At 45.8% G+C, this 26,442-nt stretch overlaps 1 protein-coding gene across 1 annotated transcript in view; it reads right to left on the bottom strand.

The window, feature by feature from the left end:
- The window catches only part of YPEL2 (yippee like 2), a 69,798-nt gene that overhangs the window by 12,102 nt on the left and 31,254 nt on the right, over positions 1–26,442 (bottom strand). Inside the window, exons 3-4 of the mRNA XM_003817367.5 lie at positions 1,270–1,313; positions 172–280 (exon numbers count right to left, since the gene is read on the bottom strand). Coding sequence (XP_003817415.1) covers positions 172–280; positions 1,270–1,313 — 153 coding nt within the window. The remainder of the gene's footprint in view (positions 1–171; positions 281–1,269; positions 1,314–26,442) is intronic.

Here is a 26,442-nt window from a genome sequence, read left to right as displayed (position 1 = left end):
GAAATATATCAACAGAAAGGAAAGAATGAGTGTGGTAGACAGGTGACTATCCTGGTCTAAGACAATCCCACAAGGCCATGGAAAGCGAGTAGAAGAAAGTGTCAGATTCTGGCATGAGTCTCTTGGCAATTCCCTTCCAGCCCTCTACCAACCAGACTCCTTTATACTTACGTATTTCCAGCCCAGAGTGGTTTTGCAGTTTTCACAGTAAATGTCTGCGACTGCATGCAGTCCTGTTAGCAACACTCGCTCTTCTGCAGGCCCACAGCCCACATTAACTCTATGTCGAGGCACAAAAAGAGAGAGTGGGTAGTTAGTGACACGCACATCAGGCATTCAAGCTGAGCTTCCAGCAAAAATTAACTGGGCAAGGCTGTCCCAAGGGGAGCCAACCCTGAGCTGAGCAGATCTAAACCAATCCCCAAAAGGTGGCCACAGGGAAATATCTCAGCTGGAAGGAAATTCAGATCTGCAAGTTCTAGTGGAGTGGGTCTACTGAAATAATCTTTATGGTTGAGAGTTTGCTTTAAATTTTAATTTTTCTAACAAATACTTTAAATCTGTGACTTAGGGGGACAAGCTGACAGCCACACTGTGAAGTCCACAGCCATGGGCACAGGTCCTCACAGCTTACTGAGGACTGAATGAAGCTGAAGATGCCACACATGATAGCACAGTGTGGTCCTGATACAGGAATGAGTGATCCCTGGGTGCTGAAAGGCTCTACTCCTTCACAGGGTGCCCAGCTCAAGCCACAGGCCAGATTTCCATTTTTACAGTTTATCAGGCTTATGTAGGCTTCACCTTCCCTTCCCAGGGAAGAGGTGATAAACCTGGTGCCTGGGGATGGCTGAGGGCCCTGGAAACTGTGCATCTGCCCGAAGTGGGCCTTCCTTCCTCCTTAGGTCCCGCAGCAGATCTTGGTGTCTTTTTCACCCATATTCTCTTCCCCAGTGACACATCTCAGATCTCATTATGAGCCCTTCATGTTGAGGCTCTCAGAATCTCCTCAGCTTCTTCCCTGTGGGACTACAGTCCTCTGGTGTGCCCTCTGAGGGGGAATGTAGTGAATATATTATTTTTAGCCAGAGATGTTGGCAAGAAATGTTCCCCAAAGGTAACTGACTACCAATTGTGGACAGTAATGCTCCACAGAGTTTTACTGTGGCAGACAGGGCAGGGTTCATTGTTTAATTATCACCAAGGATTGCTTTTTCCCATCCCTCGAATCTGTACCCCACAAGGAATGTAGCATTCAGAGGCACTCACACTGAGTTAAAGAGGTATGCTCGTCCTTGACTTCCTTGGAACGACTGAAATGCAAGAAAACAAATCGATAGTTAGACATCCATTTCACCTATCTGTTTGGGAAACCAACCCCAATCACAGTTAAGCATGACCTTCCAGGACTGACACAGCAAAAGGGAGTACTGAGCCAGTTAACGGTCCCGCTGGCAGATGGTGTGGGGGCGGAGAAGAGGGTGGAATTAACAGAGCCACAAAGCTCGATCTGGCCCACCGGACTGTTTTCACTAGCCCAGGTGAGAAAATGAAAAAAACCCAAAACCACTATGTCATTAAAAACTTCTTCCCTCCTGACATTGCCTGGTATAATTAATTCACCTGAGATCATTAATCCGCACTGGCGTTTCCTGGTCCCACCTGATTTCAGCCATCTGTGCTAGCCACAGCTTTCCCAGGCTGGCCCAGGCATGGAAACCACCACAAGCTCCTTTGCTTGGCCTCTTGGTCCAGCCCTACCAAAGGCAGCAAAAAAATCCCCGACCCAAGAAAAAACTATCCAACCCACACTTATCGCTTGTCATGCCTTCTAGAAGATCCTAAGTGCCATGACAGTTTACAATCCTAAATGGGAGCACAGGAGCTCTTTTGAGATGTAAGCAACTTGATCTCTGCATCACAGAAATGCTCATGAAGCAGCAATTCCACTTTAACCTCTAGCTTACATATGAGTTTCTTTCTTTTGGCTGGAGGGCGGCAGGGAACAGGAGAAACAGGAGCCAGAGCCTGCCATGCAATCTGGCGTCTGCTTCCATTAACATGGGCCCTGTCCATGTTTTCCTTCTCTGGTTACACTGAGAAGTCGGCCTGACATGAGCCAGCCATGTTCTGCACTGCCGCCTGCATTTTTAATGTGGTCTAACAACAGTGTCCTGAATTTAATATCTTAGTCTGCTCTGAAAACCAACCAACAAACAAGGAGATGAGTGGCTAACAGATGACCAGAGGGTAGGTGAGCACCAGATAGGACTCAGATCAGCACGCGAGACAATCATTTTTGTCAGATATGCAGGACGTCAGGGATCAGTGCTGCCAGCCAGTGTGAAAGACAAAATTCTTTTTTTTTTTTTTTTGAGATGGAGTCTTGCTCTGTCATCCAGATCAGAGTGCAGTTGCGCAATCTTGGCTCACTGCACCTCCATCTCCTGAGTTCAAGCGAGTGTCCTGCCTCAGCCTCCTGAGTAGCTGGGACCACAGGTGTGCACCACAACACCCGGCTAATTTTTGTATTTTTAGTAGAGACAGGGTTTCACCATGTTGGCCAGGCTGGTCTTCAACTCCTGACCTTGGTGATCCACCCGCCTCGGCCTCCCAAAGTACTGGGATTACAGATGTGAGCCACCACACCCAGCCAACAAAATTCTTTGCTTGTGGAAAAACTGCCTCTGGGGCAGCTGGATTGTTGGTTGCCTCCAACATTCAAATACACCAGACACCTTCACTCCCAGGTCCATCTGCAAGGGGCAGGCAGATATTCCCCAGCTGGTACCCAGACCCAAACCAATTCTCTCCTTTTTGGGGTCCTGAAACATCCCTGGGGAATATAGCAGCTTCCAGGCTACAACTGAGCAGCTATGAGTGTCAAAGCCTCAAAACCTGGAACCTGGAAGTCCATGCTGAGTGTTTGGATAAGACAATGTCCCAGTGACACAGGTCTAGACCTGGCCACACTGTTCAATCCTGGAGCACAAACACCACTCCAGGGCTTCATGACCTGGCCATGCCACCTCTCCAGCCTCTTCTCTTGCTACCTCCCCATTATGTCCTTCACTCCAGTCAGGCCAAACCACAGGCAATTCCTGGAAGTTGCATTACGCTAACTATGCCCATGAAGTTCCCTCTGATGGGGAGGCTCTTCCACCTGACCCAATAAGCCTCAGCTCAGCTCCCCTCTTTCATTAAGCTTTCCCTAAACTCCCCAGAAAAAGGCACCCAATGATACTCATGTTCTAGACTCTTCATGTTCCCTGCATTTCCTTTTTCTTTCTTTCCTTTTTTTTTTCCCCCAAGAGAGTCCCACACTCTGTCACCCAGGCTGGAGTGCAGTGGTGTGACCATGACTCACTGCAGCCTCCACCTTCTGGGCTCAAGCGATCCTCCTGCCTGAGCCTCCTGAGTAACTGGGACCACAGGTGCATACCACCATAACCAGCTATTTAAAAAAAAAAAAAATGTATAGAGACAGGGTCTTGCCATGTTGCCCAGGCTGGTCTTGAACTCCTAGGCTTAAACAATCTGCTTGCCTCAGCTTTCCAAAGTGCTGGGATTACAGGCATGAGCCACCGCACCCAGCCTGTTTTCCTTTGTCTTAGCACTAGCATCCTGGATTGAAATCATCTGTTTATTTATCTCACTCCCTCAGTAGACTGTGAGCTCCCTGAAGGTGTGCGCCATGTCTTCAATCTCTCTCTGAATGCCCAACACATAAGCATGTGCATCTGGCACACAGTAGTCATTTATTAAATATTCTGAGTCAACTAAATTGTCTCTAGTTTATTTTGTTTTCTATAAACAACTTTTTTGAACTATAAGTGACATAATAAATGGTGTATATTTGAAGTGTACTATTGGATGAGTTTTGATATCTGTATATACCTGTGAAACCATCACCACAATAAAGATTAAACTACCCATGACACATAAACATCTCCTCATATCCCTCTGAATCCTCCCCTCCTCATCCTCTTACCACTTATAGATCCATAGGCGATTACAGCTTTCTGTCACTATAATTTGTATTTTCTGGAATCTTTTTTTGAGACAAGGTCTCGCTCTGTCACCCAGGCTGGAGTATAAAGGCACGATCATGGCTCACTGCAGCCTTAATCTCCTGGGCTCAAGTGATCCTTCTGCCTCAACCTCCTGAGTAGCTGGGACTACAGGGGCGCACCAGCATGCCTGGCTAATTTTGGATTTTTTGTAGAGACGGAATCTTGCCATGTTGCCCAGGCTGGTCTCAAACTCCTGAGCTCAAGCAATCCACCCAATCGGCCTGCCTTGGCCTCCCAAAGTGCTGGGATTACAGATGTGAGTCACTGCGTCCAGTCTAGAATTTTTTAAATAAATGAAATGTATTTTCCTTTACAGTGTATATGTGTTTGTCTGACTTTTTTCACTCAGCACAATTCTTTTAGGATTCATTCATGTTGAACATATCAACAATTTATTCCCTTTTTGTTGCTGAGTAGTACTGTATTCTATGGATATTATAGTTCATTTCTTTTTGGTTTGGTTTTAATAAGAGATTTGAACTAGCTGACCTTCAAATCCCCTTCTAGCTTCAAAATTATATTCTCTTATTATTCCATGGTCCTAAGTTACAGGTAATTTGGAATGTCATCCTCTAAGAAACATTTGCTAAGACCTTCAAGTTCGGAGCTTAGAAGAAGGTGGCTATCGGGAAACAAATCCCAGAAGAAAGCAGACAGGAAAGTAACAGGAAGCAACAGAGCTTCACCATTAATGACAGAGAAAGACTTTGAAGAATGCATTCACTTCTTTCTCCTCCTAGATCACTGACTCTCTGCCAGACACAATGAGAAATACAGGGAGACAGGCAACATTGTGAGACCTACCAGGGCAGTGGTATCCCAGCAAGGTGTGCAAGACAATCCCCCAGACAACCCTTTTCTCCAGGGCAGGGAGAAAATACTAGCTCATTTTATATATTTTATCTTTAAAAAATAAGTTTTGCTAAACAGTTACAATGCATGGATTGCCACTAGGACCTTCCCTGGACTGGTATGTGTCCTGTATGTATAGGTATCTGCAAGGAAGGGGCTCCACTGTGGGGGTTAGAGGTGACAAAGGTGTTCTTTTTCTGTCTCTGCTTTCAGCATATTGTGAATACTGCTGTTTCTGTGAATAAGGCTAATCTTATTTTTTTAAAAAACAAGATTTTAAATAGCAGGATCTTTGCAATGTTTTGCATATGAGATGAAGGGGTTCACTTATGGTAAAGTACCTGAAACTTATGCTACAGAGAACTTGTTTTTGTCAATATTTTTACCTTATATTATTTTTGTGGCTAAAAAATGATATGCTTGTACAAAATTAATTTGAAATGGAGGATATTCAGAAGAAAGTCTTTGTGACCTTGTGTTAGAAAAGGTTCTTAGATACACCAGAAACACAAGCCATAAAAGAGAAAAAAACTGATAAACTGAACTTCATCAGAATCAGTCCACATTAGAATGGTTAAATTTTTGTTCTTTAACTGACAAAACCAAGTGTTGGCATGAATGTGTAGCAACTGGAAGTCTCAAACATTGCAAAATGGTACAGCAACTTTGGAAACGAGTCTGGCAATTTCATTTACCCAAGTGAAACGAAAGCCTATGTTTATACAAAAACCTGTATCAGAGTGTTTTTCACAGCTTAATTCATTATCGCCCCAAACTGGAAACAGCCTAAATGTCTCAAATGGTGACCGGATAGATTGGTATATCCATATACTACTACTCTGTAATAAAGAGGAACAAACTATTGATATACAGAACAACATGGATGAATCTGAAATACATTATGCTAAGAAGATCGGTGGCTGCTAGAGGTTATGGGTAAAAAGAATGTTTAACTATAAGAGTTAGTAAGAGATATGGAATTGTTCTGTTATCTTGGTAACAGAAGAATGGTACTCTTAGGCCCTATAACAAAATTTTTTTTTTTTTTGAGACAGAGTCTCGCTCCGTCACCCAGGCTGGAGTGCAGTGGCGCGGTCTCGGCTCACTGTAAGCTCCACCTCCCAGGCTCACACCATTCTCCTGCCTCAGCCTCCTGAGTAGCTGGGACTACAGGCACACACCACCACGCCCAGCTAATTTTTTGTATTTTTAGTGGAGACGGGGTTTCACCGTGTTAGCCAGGATGGTCTCAATCTCCTGACCTCGTGATCCACCCGCCTCGGCCTCCCAAAGTGCTGTGATTACAGGCGTGAGCCACCACGCCCGGCCTAGACTATATATTTATAAGACTGTAAGACTAAATAGACTATAAGACTCCAAGGTCCTAAGACTTATCTATGTTAAAACTTGTATGACTATTCACCAAAGAGTGAATTTTACTGTATGTAAATATAAAAATAAAATTTTAAAAATTCAATAAATTTGTAAAATAATAATCCATTTCTAAAATCTATGCCTGCACACTCTATATCTATACAATTAGGAATTGTAAGCAATTCCCTAATCTATTTAAAACTATTCCAAACAAAGAGTTTCAGGGGGGTTTGAACCCTTGTTCATTTTCATATTTTTAAATTCTTTTTAAAATTATATTTGTGAAGGATATTTCTGAAATATTGTAAGAACACTTTTCAGTGCTAGGCGTGATGGCTCATGCCTATAATCCCAGCACTTTGGGAGGCCGAGGCAGGAGGACCACTTGAGGTCAGGAGTTTGAGACCAGCCTGGTCAACACAGTGAGACCTCATCTCTACAGAAAAAACCCAAAACCAAAACCAAAAAGCCACTTTTCCTAAGAGTTTTCAAGAACAACCCTCTCATTAGAATACGTCTTTTGAATTACCGCATCAGAAAGTGATGAACCAAGACTTTTCTTAAAGGAGTATATCCAATTGCATATACCTTCAATAAAATTTAAAACCATTTTCTAATTTTTCTTTCATCCATTTAAATTATATAAATGTTCATTAAAAATTGTATGCTTACAATGTACATATTACATGGCAGCACACATATGTAATTCATAAATAAGTACATATATATTAGGAGTTTATGCTCAAACATTTTACGGATAGGGGTATGTCATTTTAAAAGTGTGAAGGCCAATGTTCTGGGGGTTTCTGTCTGCTTCCAGGCTAGGCCTAAGAGTCACTTTCTCTGGCCCGACACAGATTAGAATTCCTAGAGAGAGTCGGGGTGGGGGACGGCACGTGGCAGAGCAGAGAAATGCCAGCCAGGCCCTAAGGCACCTCCAAGGGCCCATGGCTTCTTCCAGGCCTGTTTTGAGAGAGTCTGCGGGGAGAGGCCCACATGTACAAAGGGTACTGAACCCCCTCAGGGCTGTCCTGGTGGCCATAGCCACTCAGGTTCCCTTGAGGAGCAGTATCTATGAACCTCTGTTTCCTCGGCCTGGCACTCGGGATCAGCTGTGTTTTTTGAGGCAGAGTTCTGGAAGACTTTTCCATCATGGGTTCCATTCTGGGGCCCCTGCCAAGTCAACATTTATGATGAGAAAAACAGCCATGGAGAACAACAGGCATCTTGCAGATAGACAAGAACAGCCCCAGCTGGGCTGCTGGATCCTGTGGGGCCCAGCTCAGCCTGGCACAACCTGGCACGGCCTGGAGAGAGGGTGGTACCGAAGGTGGGGAGACTGAAAGGAAGTTAAGGAAGCAACTAGAATAAAGCAAACAGAATTTCAGACCAGGAGATGCCAAACAGACTGTCAGACACATTTGTTTGCTGTCATTACTGCCAGGCAACAAGGCGGCTGTTTTCCATGTTGTGTATCAACCAAGGCTGGTGTGCAGGCCTCCAGGAAAGGGTTTTTGTTTTGTTTTTTAAGCCACACAAAACTTTTCTTCTGTCCTTTAAAGTAAAGTAATAGTTCCAGGCCCAGCCCTTCCAGCCAGCTCAAAGGAACAGAAAGGGCTTTGAGTTTCCTGTTTAGTAGCCAAAACCACGGATTTTGGGCCCCTTTGCAAGTTTGGAAGGCAGAAACTCCTTTTAAAAGTAGGAGAACCACTGAAAAATGAATACTCTGGATTGAAGCAGGAGGCAGCAACAGAGCAAATGTGTGAGTTTCTTCCCCCTGGTGATAGATACAGGTCCTCACCTTGGAGTCCTATTCACTTGAACAGACTTCTCCCTAAATGAAGGGTCTAGCAGAGGAGCAGAGCCTCTCAAACTTCAGCCCCCTTCTCTCTCTAGGAAGATCAACCATCAGCTACCAAGCATGTGCCTCAGGAGGTGCAGAGAGAGATGGGGAAAGCAGATGCCCACCTGCCACACCATCTAACATCTGGGAACTAGGTGATCCCTTGCGTATCTGCACAGTGTAAGAGGATCTAGTCTTGGCATCAGAAGATTCAGGTTCAAGTCCTGGCTTTACAACTTCAACTTATTAGCTACTTGACCCTGGAAGAGTCAGTTAACCTCTGAGCTGCCACATCTTTTTCATCTGTAAGTAGAAACCATGTCCATTTCCTAGGGTTGCTGAGAAGAATAAGTGAGGTAAATGAAGCACAGAGTAAAAAGTCCCTACCTCTCCTCCTCGGCCTTTACGGGGGCCTGGAGGAGAGAGATGAAGAGGTTGACTCTAACCTACTTGGTTCTTCAAACCTCTTTCTTTGGTGACTTTGGTCTCCCTCTTTCTCTATTACGCCAAAAGGCAAGGCTTCCCCACTTTGCAATTCAATGTCTCCATTAAAATGGAGGGATGGGACTGAAGCTCCCGATGATACTTTCCAGTTACAATTTTCTGTGAATCCACCGCTTTTAAAGCACCTGGCACTTGCTTCCCCAATTTACCACTCATACACAGTGTTAACTGCACAAGCTTCAAAGAGTCATATTGCCAGGGTATAAGTCCTTGTTGTACTGTATACTAGCTATGTTACTACCTTGAACAAGCTCATTAACCTCTCTGAGCCACAATCTTCTAGTCTGTAAAACAGGCATAATAAAATAGCTCTCACTCACACCTGATTTGTATAAAAGATAAGTTAGGGCTGGCCATGGTGGCTCACGCTTGTAATCCTAGCACTTTGGGAGGCCAAGGAGGGCAGATCACTTGAGGTCAGGAGTTCGAGACCAGCCTGGCCAACATGGCGAAACCCCGTCTCTACTAAAAATACAAAAATTAGCTGGGCGTGGTGATGCATGCCTGTAATCCCAGCTACTTGGGAGGCTGAGGCAGGAAAATCACTTGAACCTAGGAGGCACAGGTTGTCGAGACAGCGCCACTGCACTCCGGCCTGGGAGACACAGTGAGACTCCATCTCAACAAAAAAAAAAAAAAAAAAAAGAAGTTAGATACTGTTTATCAAGTGCTTCATAAACTTCAAGACTATATACTTTGTTACTGTTAGAATGTTTCTATTATGCAGCTTTAAACAAAACTCATTAAGCTGGGCGTGGTGGCTGAAGCCTGTAATCCCAGCACTTTTCCCAGCACTTTGGGTGCCTGAGGCAGGTGATCACTTGAGGTTGGAGTTCGAGACCAGCCTGGCCAACATGTCGAAACCCAGTCTCTACTAAAAATACAAAAATTAGCTGGGCGTGGTGGTGCATGCCTGTAATCCCAGCTACTTGGGAGGCTGAGGCAGGAAAATCACGTGAACCCGGGAGGTAGAGGTTACAGTAAGCCGAGGTCACACCACTGCACTCTAGATTGGGTGACAGAGTGAGACCCTGTCAAAACAAAACAAAAACCCCAAACTTATTGATGTGCTGAGTTCACTCAGAAACAAAAAAAACTTACTGGTACAAACGTAAACTTGAGCTTTTAAAAATTGAGATATAATTCACATTACAAAAGAGTGTGAGATATATTCACACTCTTTTAAAGTAGACAATTCAGTGGTTCTTATATTCACAAGGTCACGCAACTATCACCACTATTTCCAGAACATTTTCACACTCCAAAAAGAAATCACACACCATTAGCAGCCAGCCTCTGTCTCCCTTGCCCCCAGCCTCTGGCAACCATAAATCTACTGTCGGTCTCTATGGATTTGCTCCAGGCACTATACATTTTAACTCCTTTTAGGCATCTCAGTGAGAAGGCATCAGAAGTGTGTAGGTAGAGATAGAAAGGAGGATTAGTAAAACCTTTGCCCTTGGAGTGTCGTCTAAACCCCTCCAACTCAACAGATCTCACATTCTGCAGGGAAGGGTCAGATCAGTCCTTTTTCCATTTTTTTCTCCAACCATGGTTAGGCCTGGTGAGCTTTCCTATATTGGGTCAAAGTAAGCTATAGGCTCCATTCCAAAGAGTTGGAACCCAAACAAAACAGCCCTAGATCCTGTTTAAGATTTCAGCCTTGGGGATGCATACGGAGAAAGTGAGAGGGGTGATGATGAAGAACAAAGTTAAAAACTTCCAGAATTAGAACCCGAGTGCAACTTACAGAAGCTGTGAACATTTAGCTAAGAGGAAAGACTGAAGGGGATTTATTCCATCTTCTCTGCAGTAAGAACAAGAGGACACAGACGGAAATGAGAGAGACTTGGGTTAATTATAAAGGAAGAACTTCCTGACTCTATTCGTCTTCCACATGGGGACATAGGTCACCAGTAAAGACTAGGATAGAACAAAGCCACTGTATATGCTTATGATTTTAAAAAGACTGTCACATACCTGTCTAGGAACCTTTGAGATGGGGGTAAAAAGCCGAGGGGCAGAAGGATGACTTTCTTAAGGCCCCTCCTCCCGTGGATTTGAGCTGTGGTAGTCTCCATGCACTCACACATTCCCGCAACAGATGGAGGGAGGGGCAGGGAAGCCACTGGCTCTAAAGGAGGAAATATCTGCTGTGTGGAGTCATAAAATTCCAAGAGCATGGGAACATTCACGATGCTTGGAACTACAAAAACAAAAGGTGGTGAGGCGGCCTGGGTGCTGGTGTTTTATTGATGAAAGGGAGAGATCCAGCCAGGCACGGTGGCTCACGCCTGTAGTCCCAGCACTGTGGGAGGCTGAGGTGGGTGGATCACCTGAGGTCAGGGAGTTCAAGATGAGCCTGGCCAACATGGTGAAACTCCGTCTCTACCAAAATTAGCTGGGCGTGGTGGTGTGCACTTGTAATCCCAGCTACTTGGGAGGCTGAGGCATGAGAACTGCTTGAACCTGGGAGGTGGAGGTTGCAGTGAGCTGAGATCACGCCACTGCACTCCAACCTGGGTGACAGAGTGAGAACTTGTCTCAAAAAAAAAAAAAAAGGAGGAGACTCTGGGACTTAAGCCATTTAATGATCAGACTTTTCAAATTCCCTTCCTGTTGACCTACACAAACTGGGCCCTTTTAGAGTCCTTTTAGGAGTCTCAGTGACAAGGTATCAGAAGTGTTTCGGGGAACTAAGCCACTTTCAGGGATGGGCCTAGGGAATGGGACAGAGAGAGATCCTATAAGATCTGTTGCCTCATGGTGTCGTGTTGCCTGATGTTCAAGGGAAAGGATGCCGGCTTTGGAGCCTGAGAGGGCCTGGAGCCAGCCCTCACTAGCTGTGTAAACCTTGGGCCAGTCACTTCATCCTTCCGAGCCTCAGGGTTCTCTACAGAAAGGAGGAACATATTGCCGATTCAATAACGCCCTATTCCAGAGGGACGTGGTGAAGATGAAATGATTGTGTGTATAGTAAGTACCAAATGTGGCTCATAAAAAGCATTTAATAAATGTGTGCTTCCCTTCACACCAGCACAGGCTTTCAGGATTTAAAATGGGAGCTGCAAAACTAGTCTGGAAGGGCCAGGCCGTTCAGCCAGAGCACCCCAGATTCTTCCAAATCCCCCTACGGCTTAGACCCCATAAGCTCCTCTCCCACACCTCTTCCAACTGTCCTAAGGGCTTCAAATGGGGCTTTGGCAGTGTGCTGTTCTCTGCTGAACCAGGAGCAGGATAAACCTCTCCAGTCTGTGGCATGGGGTTAGAACAGCAGATGCCAAGGTAAACATGCAGCCAGTGGGAAAGCAGATGCTGCCAGCTCTCAGCATCCTGCAGAGAAGGAGTGAGGCATGGGAAGTATGCCTCATCCAGAAGGATGGAGAGTGGGGGATGCCCATGATCAGATATCCCCATCCTCTACAGAAGAGAGGCCAACATGCCATCCTCACCAGGTCTGTTCAGGGAGTCTAGCTTCTGAGTTAGACACTGACGGTGGTGCCAGGATGCAAGGGCAGTCAGCCATTAAGAGCTGGGCCCTCTGCAGTTCAAAATATAAGCCAGAACCTTTAGGAGGGCTGAAATATTGGAGCTCAAATGTCTCTCAAAGCCATCGGGCCCTTGAAAACAATTGTTAGAGTTAAAAAGGATAATATAAATTAATATGACTAGGAAGAACAAATATCAATTTCCTGATTTATGTTTCAATTTGCATTCCTGATCCCAAAGCCAAATGGGCACTGGCCAATGAAAATGTTCTTATACTTCAAAGGTTGTCTATGAAGTCAGTGGGCAAAACCTACGGACTCCCAAAGTAAGACTTCCTTTGTAACCAATCTAGGCAAAAAGGCCTGAGAAAGCCACCCTCCACAATGGAAGCCACATGCTACAGAAGGGATTGCTTTCAAAATATTTTCTTTCTTTCCTTTTTCTTTGCTTTTTTTTTTTTTTTTTTTTGAGACAGTGTGTTGCTCTTGTCACTCAGGTTGGAGTGCAGTGGCGCCATCTCTGCTCACTGCAACTTCTGCCTCCCAGGTTCAAGTGATTTTCCTGCCTCAGCCTCCCAAGCAGCTGGGAGTACAGGCGCCCACCACCACGCCTGACTATTTTCTAATAAGCAATCACTACAGCGAAATTAGAGTTTGTAAATGAGACTGAGGTGGCTCATAAAAATGAGTTAGAAATTATGAAATAACAGTCATGGCTCACACTCATATGATGACTACCATGTACTAGGGCAGGATTCAAACAGTAACTCAAAGTGAAGTAACTTAATCCTCTCAACAAAAAACAACGAAAATCAGGTGGGTATAATCATTCTTCCCACCTTACAGATGAGAAAAGTAAGGAGAAGAGAGGCTAGGAAATATACCTAAGGTCAAACTATCTGGCCGGACATGGTGGCTAACACCTGTAATCCCAGCACTTTGGGAGGCCAAGGCAGGTGGATCACCTGAGGTCAGGAGTTCCAGACCAGTCTGCCAAAATGGTGAAACCCCGTCTCTATCAAAAATACAAAAATTAGCCGGATGTGGTGGCGGGTGCCTGTAATCCAGCTACTAGGGAGGTTGAGGCAGGAGAATCGCTTGAACCTGGGAGGCAGAGATTGCAGTGAGCCCAGATCGCGCTATTGCATGCCAGCCTGGGCGACAGAGAGAGACTCTATCTCAAAACAACAACAACAACAAACCCACAATCAATAAATGATGACAGAGGTCCAGGCAGTCTGGCTCTAAAGTTTAGGGAAGAATGAAGACGGGGTCATAAAGGTGTCATCCAAATGACTTCCTAAAAAGAAGGGAGCCTAAACAGAATGAGACTAAAACTGACAGGGATATAGGATGTCAGAATATGCAAAACACTTTCACATGTGAACTGATAAAACCTCCAAGACAGAGGAGGAAACTGAAGCCTAGAGCTGTTAAACTTCCCCATTTTCACACAGCTTGTAAGTCAAGGTCAGAACTTTAAACCCACAGCTTTTGACTCTAAGTCCCAAAATTTTTCTAGAGGGTATTCACTGGAAAAGTCTGTCTCTCTGATGAAGGAGGATGGATCACTCTGTTAGAACTTATGAAAATCTCTTAGGCTATTCAAATTTCTCTGCTCTGATTCCATACTGACTTAGCAATTGCCTAAATTTAATTCTCTCGCTCAAGTGGGTTTACCTTCAACAAAGACAACATACAGTCCAAGCTTTCAGGATTATCTGCTCCACTGTAAATTAATGAATTAGAATTGCAGTTTCCCAATTAATTTCCTGTGAGTTGTGTTACTGTGAATCACTTCACCAGAGCTTGATCACTCAAGTGAACGGATAATATTAAATTTGTAGACCTGCAATGCTTAAGGCTGTCTGAGGACCACCGAGGGAACACCCTCTGAGTCCCAGCCTAAAAACAGCTTTTTCATCTCAAGACTGAATGATTCTAATTTAAAATCTCTCGGAAACAAATAATTAAAAGCTAAGAAACTCTAAATCCCTTCTTGCTTTGGCACCTGGACCACATAGCAAAGAACTAGCAAAGAATACTGAAGAATGCTTCAGGAGTTGCAAAGAGAAATATTTAAGTAATTACAGGCCACTGGAATCTCATGCAGTGGGCTGTAGTTTGGGTACAGTGAAGGATCTCAAAGGAAAACATACATACATGACTTTATCCAGTTTTAAATACACTCACAGACACTGGGATTTGAAAGACCCCTCCCTATGCGCAAAGGTCAACCATGCACCTGAAGCATGGCTCTCCCCCACATTTCTACCAAACCTCTCCTTGAATACTTTCAGGGGCAGAGAACTCACTACCTCCTGAGGAAGCCCATTCTACTGCCAATCACTCTGACAATGCCAAAATTCCTTATGTGAGCTGAGCTCTTTCTCCTTAGAGCTTCCTGATTCCTCCATCTTTAGATCCTTGGCACTGTAACACTTCAGATCATAGATTTAAAGCTCTTATCTCTCCCACATCAGGTTTTCCTTCTATGGGCTAAACTTCTCCCAGTTTAGTAGCTTGGTAGAATGAAAGAATTATATAGTTGGATAAACTGACTAGGTTCAGTTCCCGGTTCTAGCACTTCCTCTGCCACATACTCTTGGTTTGTTCGGCTTTCGGGTCAAAAGTTCCTCATCTGTGAAATGGCATAACAATATCCACCTTCTTCCTACCAGTCCCTTCAAATTTTCCCTATGTGGCCTGGTCTGACCATGTTCACTATTGTTTTCTACACCTCTTTTTCATTTCATACTAAAAGGTGTTCCCTAGACACTTCCTACACTTTCCTTCTAATGTTAATCAAAGCACCAGGCCTTACTGAAACAATTAATTGGGCTTCAGGTTACATGCACAAACCAAAGTACATTGTGACTGTCCCTGCTGTGGCAGTTGTCCAACATCAGACTTTCCTCTGGTGAGCGCATTAGCATATATCCACCTTCAACCTCTCTATTCCAACCCTCTGGGACTGGATTCAAGGGTAGAGTTATGTGAAACAGTATCAAGGAAGAGACAATGTTACTTGAAAGGGTCATGGTGGTAAGAATTATGGTGGGGACTGAAGAACTCCTAGCCAAAGAGCCTTATGAAAGAGACATGGGCATATAATTATTAGAAGGATTTGAGCATAGGGTGCTTGCCAAAATGCAAGAGCACACACTGATGCTTCTCGGTATTCCCTCTAGAAATGGAACATAACTGGGTCAGAATAACCAGACTATCCACTCCACCCCTGCCAGGCAAGGCTAGATCATCTGCCTTCAACTAGGATGGTGTCCTTAGCTAGAACCCCGATACTCTGAACTGGGATTGCATCATCTGTGAAATGAAGGGATTGAGCAAGGTCTCTTACAAGGGTGAACATTCTGTGAGTCCATATTCTCAAGAGAATAGATGCCTTGCATATTAAATGAACATTTCTGACTCAGACTTCTCTTGTGTTTTCAAACTTCCTGTTTATCTGCGTAAAAAGCAAGTCTTTTCTGCTCATCAGATGACCAACCTTATCTGATAATTCCTTAAGACTCCCATCCTTAGACATAGAAACATAAACCCCTTCCACTTATGTGGGTGCTCAATCTTTCTTGGCCAACGCAAGTGCCTGACTTACTGCGAAATATCAAGCATTGGAAAATCATCTCCTGAGCAAAACAGTTTTGAGTCCCACTAAAGCAATCTCTGACGGTAAAAAAAATTACAGGGAAACCCAAGTGTCCAACAAGAAGGGAGTGACTCAGAATGTTGTGATAGGGCCACATGAAGAAATATTGTGTCTCCGTGATGATCAATCAACAAATATCTAATGAGCAGCCATGTCCGGAGCCTTGCTGGGCACCACAGAGAGTATATAGCTAGTCCATCTAGCCACCTAGAAAACGGGACTAAAATACATTAAGTCTAAAGCAGTATAATTCGCGGCAATAAATTATGGCTGTTAAAGGAGTTCAGAGAAGATGGATGGGACAGGAGGAGATGAGAGCGCTGTAGGAGGGCTGATCACAGCAGAGGGCTTTCATGAAGAGGAAGTAAGGTCAAAGAGGCTGTGAGGCCTTGAAAGCCAGCAGAAGCCCCCGGCAACCTACTCCATCTATCATGATTAAGCAGCTGGAAGTGCATCTGTTTTGCTGCTAAGGACTCCTCAGTACAGTCCAGCTACATCCCCATCTCTTTCCTACGGAGAATAACAACTCGAGAAGAAATCAATGGTGGCCCTGAGATGTTTGCAACATATAATAATAAAAATAGGCTGGGCACAGCAGCTCACGCCTGTAATCCCAGCACTTTGGGAGGCTGAGGCAGGTGGATCACGAGGTCAGTTCAAGACCAGCCTGGCCAACACGGTGAAACCCTGTCTCTACTAAAAATACAAATTACCTGTGTGTGGTGGCACACGCCTGTAATCCCAGCTACTCAGGAGGCTGAGGCAGGAGAATCACTAAAGCCTGGAAGGCGGAGGTTGCAGTGAGCCGAGACCATGCCATTGCACTCCAGACTGGGCAACAGAGCCCATGTCAAAAAATTAAAATGATAATAACAACACTACACTGTATGTTCCATGTTCTGATACTGCCTCGGGGCATTGTCATAAGCACTATTTACTTTAACTTCTCACAACAACCTTGGGTATGAGGAAAGGCAACAGTGGATGGGGATAGAGTCAGTCCTAGAACACACATCTCACAAGGCCCCTGCCTCTCTTAGGCATCTGCTTTGTGTGGTGAGCATTGTCTATTGTGCCCACATCTAAACACAGGGCATTCTTATCACTCTTCAATGCACAAATATTTCCTTACTGAAGGGAGCGGAGAGGGTGTGGGATCCTTAGCAGCACTGGGCAGTAAATCTGAAAGCAGAACTTGTTAGTTTCTAAACAAGGACCAGCCAGTTAGACCACAGAGTGGGTGTTTCCATGCAAATTCCAGCACTTTCATGTTGCTCCATGAACTGAGCCCAGCCAGGACAGCAAGCCATGCTTTTTGTATTTTACTTTTTTGCAACCAGCTAAGGAGTCTTTGATTGGGCCTAGAGAGGGACTCAATTAGCATCATGGAAACAGAGGAGATTTCAGAAAGGAAAGGTCAGCCACAAGCCTAGCATTTGCTATCAGCCATCTGCCAAGCAGGAAGTGCTACTCAGATCTATTTTTAATCATCTTCCCCAGGCTAGGGCTTCTGGGAAAATTCAGAGGCCAGGGTTATTCCAAGACAAACATTTAATTGCTACCTTTCTGTACACATTTTAAAACAGCCTCTGGACACTCAAGACCAACTTATACACAGAGGCCCAGTTTCTGGGTTCTGTCACTCTGGTACCTACATCCAAGGTTATCTTTGGAAGCCATGATGGGGGACCTCTCCTTGGGGACTGTCTGGGATATCAAGTACTCCACATAATGTAATAATTCCTATAGCCAGCAGGTTTCAGATACTTGGTTACAAGTGACAGGAAGAGAGGAGGAGGTGGGAATTCAGGTCCAAGAGTTCATGTTCATTCCCCAAAGAAGTGAGACCAGTGAAGTGAACTGTGCAAACTTCCTCGTCACTCCCATATTCATTTTAAGCACATGTATCACTTTAGAAAGGTAAATTAAAACCAGTTCATCCAGGCAGTAATCTCATTTGTTACTAAAGATATTGACTGGCTAAAGAAACAGGAGAGGTTTCATCTTAATTCCCAAGGCCCCAGTCTGCTGTGGCTGGTGCATCCAGGCATGAGAACATTCTGTCCACTGGCTCCTTCTCCCTCCTGTCTCGCGGCAGGGCTATGTCTCAGTTCAACCCAGCCCAAGGAATGAAACATCTCTGAGAGGTCTGGACAGGGAGTCTGGCACAGCCAGGGCAGACTCTGCAGAGACAGAGCCTGGCTCAGGCAGCCCCTGCATTCTCCAGCTCACACAAACACAGAGTTTGCTTGCCTCTCAACACTTACAAACTTTCAGCCTCCAATTTCCACCCCAAGGTAAAGCCGGAGCATATGTACGATTGTGCCCCAGCCAAGCCATGTTCCACCTGCCACTAAAGAAGTGGAGGATTGGGGACAGGCAGCTGGTCACCACCCAGGGCCTGCCCCATCCAACACGATACTGGGGAGCTGCAGAGCCCACTATGCCTGCAGACAAAGGGGTCTGCTCAGCATTCTGCCCACCTCCGACCTTCCCCCTTCCCTACTGTTAGAAGCTTATCTGTCTGCAAGCAGCTGGTGGCAAAGCTAAGCCGAAAGGGCACCTTGGCCATGGGATCTTTGCCTAAGGATGTGAAACAGGAGACTGGGTATTTGGGGCAACTTAACACCAGCCAGAGCCCAGCCAGCAGGCCAGGGAGGAAGGGACCGACTAGACAGGCCTGTGCTTCACAGGAGCTCTAACTCCCTCGGCTGGGGGCTGGAATCCCTCCTCCCAGTGTGCGGAACTCTACTCTAGTAAGGTGGGGGCACACATGCTCCTGGGGAAAATAAAACAAAAACAAAAAAACAAAAAAGGGCCACTGCACAGGGTCACTCCCCCTGACCCAGTTGGACTACACATTAATTGGGGCTTCTGAGCCCTGCTGACTCTTGAGTTCCTCTTGTCTGGTTTCAGCAGAGAAGGGAGTTAATCAGCAAACAGCTTAAGGAAGGATAACTCTCTGCCCCTGCTGAGGGCCACCTGTGCCCCTCCTCTGTCCCTTCCTCTGTGTGCCATGGCTCCACGGGCCAGCAAACCCTATTGAAACAAACAGCAAAGAAACAAGCCAAAGCAATCTGGGGTGCCATGTTTGGTCCAAGTGTAAGACGCCAGGAACAGGGGGTTACCTGGAGATTTCAAAGCGAGGCAGACAGCCTGAGAAGGACCAATGGAAGGGCTTGTGTTGGGTTCCTCTGTTTAGTCAAAGCAAGAAATAGGTTGTGTGATACAGCACTTAATGGTAGACCCTGAGATCAGGCCCGAATTTAAATTCTAGCCTGCCTGGCCTGAGGACCAGTGAAAACCAGAATATATGACAGACCCTTTGGCTGCTATTTCATTTGTTCTGACCTGATAATAAAAATCAGAATCATTAAAAAATAAAAATAAAAATTCTGGCTGGGCACAGTGGCTCCCACCTGTAATCCCAGCACTCTGGGAGGCCGAGGCGGGCGGATCACGAGGTCAGGAGATCAAGACCATCCTGGCTAACACAGTGAAACCCCGTCTCTACTAAAAAATACAAAAAATTAGCCGGGCATGGTGGCAGGCGCCTGTAGTCCCAGCTATTCGGGAGGCTGAGGCTGAGGCTGGAGAATGGCGTGAACCCAGGAGGCAGAGCTTGCAGTGAGCCCAGATCGCGCCACTGCACTCCAGCCCAGGCGACAGAGCGAGACTCCGTCTCAAAAAGAAAAAAAGAAAGAAAAAAATTCTGGTTCTGCCATTTCCTAGCTGGGTCACCTTGGTCAACTCAATCTGTCTGAGCCTCACATTCCTCATCTAAAAATGGAGACAACAGTAGTACATCTCTCTTTGGATTAGTCTGAGGCAAAAGACATGATTCACATATAACATGCCTAGCACAATGCCTGCCCCTTAGTAGACACCCAGTAAAATGATGGCTATTGTTAGAATAATTAAAAGAAGGCCTCCAAAGAGCTGTTTCGTTTTTCAAATAAACGTCAGTCAAAACTACTCTTTGGACCTCCAGGGAACTACAACAAGTGTAAAGTGCTGGATAGCAGGCAGCGGACATTAGGGACAGCACGTGTATCTTCCAAGTACTGAGAACGCTTGTCCTAGAGCTGTGGCTCCCAAATATTAGTACTGGTTACATCAGACCGGGACAGGGATACTTGTTAAAATACAGATCCCCAGTGGGTCTGGGACTAGGGTCAGGCGAGCCAGAAGGCTGGAACATGACATTTAAGGAGGCACTTTTTGTGGGGTGCTGACCCTGTACTGTACAACTCTGAGAGTGAGTGTCTCCTTAAATCTTGTGTCCTAGGTGACCTGCTTCCCTCGGCCATCAGGGCCCTGATTCCACAACACTCTCAGACCCTCAGAAAAGGAATCTGTGAGGTGGGGTCTGGCAATCTGGCTTTGTATCTCAGGTGATTCTGATGTACTGTCAGATTTGGGAATCACTGTCCAAGAATCCCCATTTTCCAATGCCTGTTTCAATTATTCTCTAAATACATAAAGACTGCAGAAGCTACTTATTTCCACCTTCACTTGGCCGTATTCCAAACCTCATGGCTACACCAAAGCCACTGGAATTCTGCAACTGAATTCTCTCTTTAAATTTAGAGAAAAACTCATCAACAGGGAGTTGCAATTGCCCGCTTTCAATGATTTGGGGAGCCTTACTCAAGAAGCCAGGAGTGTCAGATGAGACAGAGGGCCCAGGACCTGCAAACCCCCAGACCTCCATGAACTAACAAAGGCCCTCTTCTTAGAGTTATGACTGCCTGCTGTTTGCCAGTGATCTACCTGCTTGCTATTTAGCTGAAGGCACCACCAAGGAGGGACCCAGCCTGACTATTTTTAAACAGCTATGGCACGTTATCAATGCCCACTACTCCACAACATCAACATTGTATAATCACACAAAGCTCAAGGATACATGGTTTACAGAAGCTAAAGAAGTTGATTTTCCAAAATAGGCTATGTTTTATTCTCATCCAATCTCAATAAAATCCTATCACTCCTTTGCTTAAAACCTTTTAGCAGCTCCTCACAGCATCCAGAACTCTGTCTAAACTCCTTAGTTTGGCCTTCTAGGCCTTGCATGATCCACCCTGACCTGCTTCCCTAAAGCACAGACTCCCCATCTGTCTTCCCTGTGGTCCCTGGACTTGGCCTCGTGTCATGTTTCTCTGTCTCTGCTCAGAATGGACTCCTCTTTCTTGTCTTCGTCTTGTCCACTTAGTAAATGCTTCTAAACACTCATCTTAGTAAACATTCATCCTGCTCTTTACCCTCATAACATCTGGAACAATCACTTACAGTGAAACAATGACTGTGTTTCACTACATTTTATCACCGTTTACCTATTTGCCTTCCCCATTAGATCATAAGCTACTTAAGGGCAAGAATTCCAGGCAAGTGCATGGTTCACGCCTGCAATCCCAGCACTTTGGCAGGCCAAGGCGGGCTGATCACTTGAGCCCAGGAATTTTAGACCACCCTGGGCAATATGGAGAAACCTCATCTCTACAAAAAATAGAAAAATTAGCCAGACATGGTGGCGCATGTCTGTAGTCCCAGCTACTCAGGAGACTAAGGTGAAAAGATCATCTGAGCCTGGGAAGTTGAGGCTGCAGTGAGTTGTGATCATGCCTCTGTACTCTAGCCTGGGCAACAGAGTGAGACTCTGTCTCAAAAAAAAAAAAAAGAGAATTTCATCCATTTCTGTATTTGTATCCATTTCTGTATCCCCAGTGCTTCATACAGTAGGATTTAATATATGCAGGGTGATGAGGGAGGTTAAGTGACTTGCTCAATGCCACACTGAACATTTAGCACAAAGCCAGGTCTGGAGCAGAGGTGGCTTGACCCTCATTCAAGGCTTTTCAAATGGTGCCACAGACTCTCCTCAGCAGGGCCCCACACTGTCTTCCCATTACAGTGATGACACTGTAGGAAACTATGTGCCCTATCTGGCTTGATCACCTTGTAACCTATGGTGGGAACCTGTGGGTGCTAGAGGGCTGGGGCTGAAGTCTGGCCTATGGAATGGAATTCTCACCAGGGTGTCAATTAAGACCTTGTCAATTAGCACAGTGCCTCAACCCCTACACTCTCCATACAAGCCACCATGCTGGTTTGAGATTCCTCTCGAAATCACAGAAACCTATTTCTCCAACACCCATTTCACAACAGTCATTCTAATCATCTTACCCAGGGTTAAGTAAACCAGTTCAAGGGCCTAATTGGGCCTTTCACCTGTTTTGCAAATAAAGTTTTTCTGGAAAACATCCATGCTCATTTGTTTATATATTCTCTGTGGCTGCAGATTTGAGTGGAGACCCTATGTCCAGCAAAGCGTAAAATACTATCTGGCCTTTATAGAAAAAGTTTTGCAGACCTTTGGATCTAGCCCAAAAAACAGGGAATCAAGACTGCAAACAGCCCCTCCCTTCTACCAAGGGACTGGCTGCCCCTACTCTGGAAGTTAGTGAACCAACTGGCTTTTGAATGAAGTCATTTCTTTTTTTAGCCCTGGTTACAGGCCTGGGATCCAGGAGGAGATTTTGCCTGTCAGAGGCACACAGGGACCTGCAACACCTAGCACATGGCCTGGCACATAATGGCACTCAATTAATGTTTACTGAATAAATAAACAAAGACATGAGAAATCAGCCAGGCTGAGCCTCGAACAAAAGTCCATACTCCTCCTGTCAGTTTCAAGGTGACCAGTCACACAGGTACCTGGCAGCAGCCGGGTGACCTAGATTTGTCAGACCTTATCTTATCGGCTTTCCTTTCTCGTGTATTTACCCAGCACCTGCCCCCACGATGCTCAGGGCAGGTTGGCCTCTTGTTTTTATAGAGAAAGAGATGGACAGGGAGGAACTCTCCTCCCACACAGACACACTTTGTGTTTTTTTCTTTTTTTCTCCCGCTGCGGGGAGAATCAAGAAATATGGGGGCTTCGAGCTTCAAAAAGCTCCATGAAGTCTAGTTTCACTGGCTTCCTCTCTCCTCAGGTTTCCTAGGTGAATGTTTATGGCATGAACCTTAACGGCCCTCTCAGAGTTGTACCTGTCGTTTGGAACATTTGGCATCTGAAGGGGAAAGGCCAGCTGTGGATAAAGCTGGCAGCTTTCAGAAGGTCAGGAATGTAAACAAAGCAGCCCCCACCCAGTGGGGAGAGGCCTGGTCCTGAGAACACAGACATTCCTCCAAAGATGCATCAGAGAACAGGGGGCTGCCCCACTCGGCTGGGCTAGCTCAGGCCGACTTTGCAGGGGAGGACAGGGACCATCAGGGAAACAAAAGGCACTTCAGCCTCTCATGAAAATTAGGCAAACTGAATGGAAAGCACTATGGAAATGCTGGTTTTTCAGCTGCCCCGGATAACCTTAGGGGCCAGGCTCAGGAAGGAGATCCTTGTTGCTGCTGCCACCAACCGCTTTTTCAGGTGCTGGGTCTTCCAGGAACCAAAGGGTACCGTGTGACAGGCTCAGTGAAGGCAAAGCTTGCATCTGTTTGCCACTGTAATTCCCAGGGTCTAACACGTAAGAGGAGCTCACACAATGTGGAATAAATGACAGGGCCCTCTGCAGGAGGGTTCGCTCAGGGATTTTTTGTTTTGGTGAGGAAACACTTTTCTGTTTCCTCATTTATCTGCTGGGACGCTAAGGTCACAGTTAGCTTCCCAACAGATAAATGAGGAAACAGAAAATTGCTCTTGGTGGAGCCAACCCTAACAAGAAGGAAAAGGAGCTCCTGGGCCCCCAAAGATAGAGAATTTTCCTTTTGATGATCATAATTTACCCCTTCAAAGACCCAAAGGTGTCAGGGGCTAAAGGGGAGGGGAGAACTAGTGCCACCTGCTCCGCCTCTTGACATCACTGTAGTCTGGAGGGGAGGGAGTTTATGGACTGATTAGATGTTGTTGTTTCTAGCGGCAGCTGGCAGAGCCATCTCCTCCTCTCTTCCTCTCCCCCTCCTCCTCCGACTCACTGTCCAGCCACCAGCAATAAGCCAGGGAGAGGAGGGAAACAGCTAAAGCTCCCCTTGGCTGGGCAGCCCTTACCCCAGAGATAATACTCTGGGTCACCAGGTCAAACCCTCCTCTCAGCAGCTTTGCTGAGTGCTTTGGAAACAAAGGTTATCAAAGATTCTCTTTTGGTTTTGTTCTTTCAAGATAAAGAAAGTGCTTTCTTTCAAAAGATTCCCCCCCACCCGAAGTGTCACAGAAGGAATCAAACTGACAAGCAACTCTCAGCTCCAGCTTCACTCTCCAGGCCAGGGACTTCTCTTCCAGCCGCCTGGGCTGCTGTGTCACAGCCAACTGAGGTCCTTGGGTGGGTCAGAGGCACAGTAACCACCTGACAGACTAAAAGGGAAGGAGGCAGGGACAGGCTTTTCCATTTACATTCTAGAGAGGCCTCGCTGCTGCCTGCAGGTAAGGCCCCAGAAAGCTGTGGTGGAAGGTGCTGCTGCTATTTCATCACCTCCTGAGACCTGCTGGTCCCCCTGGGATAAGGAACAAGCGATTCCATGAGGAGAGGCCTCAAAAGACGACAGATGACAACTGTAGGGCTCAAGGGCAACTGCTGAGACTCTCCAAAAACAAGGGCAACAAGCAAGAGTACCAGGCTTGTTGGGGTGCCAGGCCCTAGTTCTGTCACTTTCCGTTTGGTTTTCTTTAGTGACTATTCATAGAATAACACTAGCTTCCAACATTTATTGAGCACTTATCACGTGCCAGGCCCTGTGGTAAGAACTTCACATCAATTACCTCATTTAATTTCCACAAAAATCCTATCAGGTATCTAATATTACTATTATTCCCATTTGCCAGTGAGGCCATTAAGACGCAAAGGCGGATGGGCGCAGTGGCTCATACCCGTAATCCCAGCACTTTGGGAGGCCAAGGCCAGTGGATCACCTGAGGTCAGGAGTTCGAGATCAGCCTGGCCAACATGGCGAAACCCCATCTTCTACAAAAAAATGAAATAAATAAATAAATAAATAGCCGATGTGGTGGCAGGCACCTGTAATCCAGCTACTTGGGAGGCTGAATAGGAGAATTGCTTCAACTCGGGAGGTGGAGGTTGCAGTGAGCTAAGATCGTGCCATTGCGCTCCAGCCTGGGTGATAGAGCGAGACTCTGTCTCCAAAAAAAAAAAAAAAAGACACAGAGGGATTACTTAATGTACAGAGCTACTAAATGAATAAGCCAGGTGGTTGGGCTCGGAGTTATACCACAAGCTGCTATGTTATATGGCCTCATATCATCTTATGCTACTACATTAGACTCAGAAGATGGCAGGGGGGAAGTAGAAGGAACTTTAAAGACAGTCTAACCTATTGCACTCATTTGGATAAATGAAGAAAAGGGAGAGCCAGAGAGGTGAACAGTCTTGCCCAAGATCACAGCGCTTGACACTGTCAATCTTCCAGATGCCAGCCCTCTCCAGGGGCTGCCTCCAGCACTTACAAGCACCAGCTATGTGCAAAGTGGTGTGTGGGGGGAGGTGGCAAAGTGCAAAATCAAGAGGCCCTCAGTTTCTCTCTGGGCCTTGGTTTCCTAATCTGTAAAATGAGGAGTTGAACTAGAAACTCCAGGTTCAAAGGTACCTCCAGCCACAAAGTTCTGAGCATCTATGACTCCAGGACATTGAGAATCTTGTTAGGAAGCAAGACAATTATACATAAAAAGTGCACGCAACCATAACAACACAGACCATACCACAAGACAGTCATTAATTTCCAAATGAACAACCAAAGAGTGAGTTCTACAGACATTCAGAGCATCCTATAAGCCAGGAAGACTCACTAGAAGAAAAAAAGATGTGAACTGGTCTTCAAGAATGGGTAGGAACTGAATAGAGAGAGAGGAAAGGAGAAGGATTCACCAAGGCAAAGGAAATGACAGGAGGGAAGAAAGGGTGGGATTTGCCACAAGGATTACTGAGTAAGACCATAAAACAGGCAAGGCCAAAAGAACCTAGGCCACATTGGGAAGCGGTAGCAAAAAGTACATGAGCAGATCTGAATCTGAACCCATCTGGCTTCTTGGTAACCTGGTAACCTATGGCCTTAATCCCCACATTGAAAGGATGTTGTAAAGTAAGTGATGGAGTAAGTAAAATACCTAAAGGAGTTCCTGGCACACAGTAGGTGCTCAATAAAGAGGAAAGTGTTGAGCTGGGTGTGGCGGCTCATGCCTGTAATCCCAGCATTTTGGGAGGCTGAGGCAGGTGGATCACTTGAGGTCAGGTCAGGAGTTCGAGACCAGCCTGGCCAACATGGTGAAACCACACCTGTACTAAAAATACAAAAATTAGCCGGGCCTGGTGGCGGATGCCTGTAATCCCAGCTACTTGGGAGGCTGAGGCAGGAGAATTGCTCGAACCCAAAAGGCAGAGGCTGCAGTGAGCAGAGATCACGCCACTGCACTGCAGCTTGGGCAACAGAGTGGGACTCCATCTCAAAAAAAAAAAAAAAGAAAAAAAAAAAAAGCGTAAGTCTTTAGGACCAGTGTGGTAGCTCACCTGTAATCCCAACACTTTGGGATGCTGAGGTGGGAGGTCTGCTCGAGGTCAGGAGTTTGAGACCAGTCTAGGCAACATAGCGAGACCCTGTCTCTCTCTCTCTCTCTCTCTCTCTCTCTCTCTATATATA

Source organism: Pan paniscus, chromosome 19 (genome assembly GCF_029289425.2).
Source record: "Pan paniscus chromosome 19, NHGRI_mPanPan1-v2.0_pri, whole genome shotgun sequence".
Taxonomy (NCBI): Eukaryota; Metazoa; Chordata; class Mammalia; order Primates; family Hominidae; genus Pan; species Pan paniscus.
The sequence above is the reverse complement of the archived record's forward strand: the minus strand, read 5'-3'. Positions and strand labels throughout refer to the sequence as shown.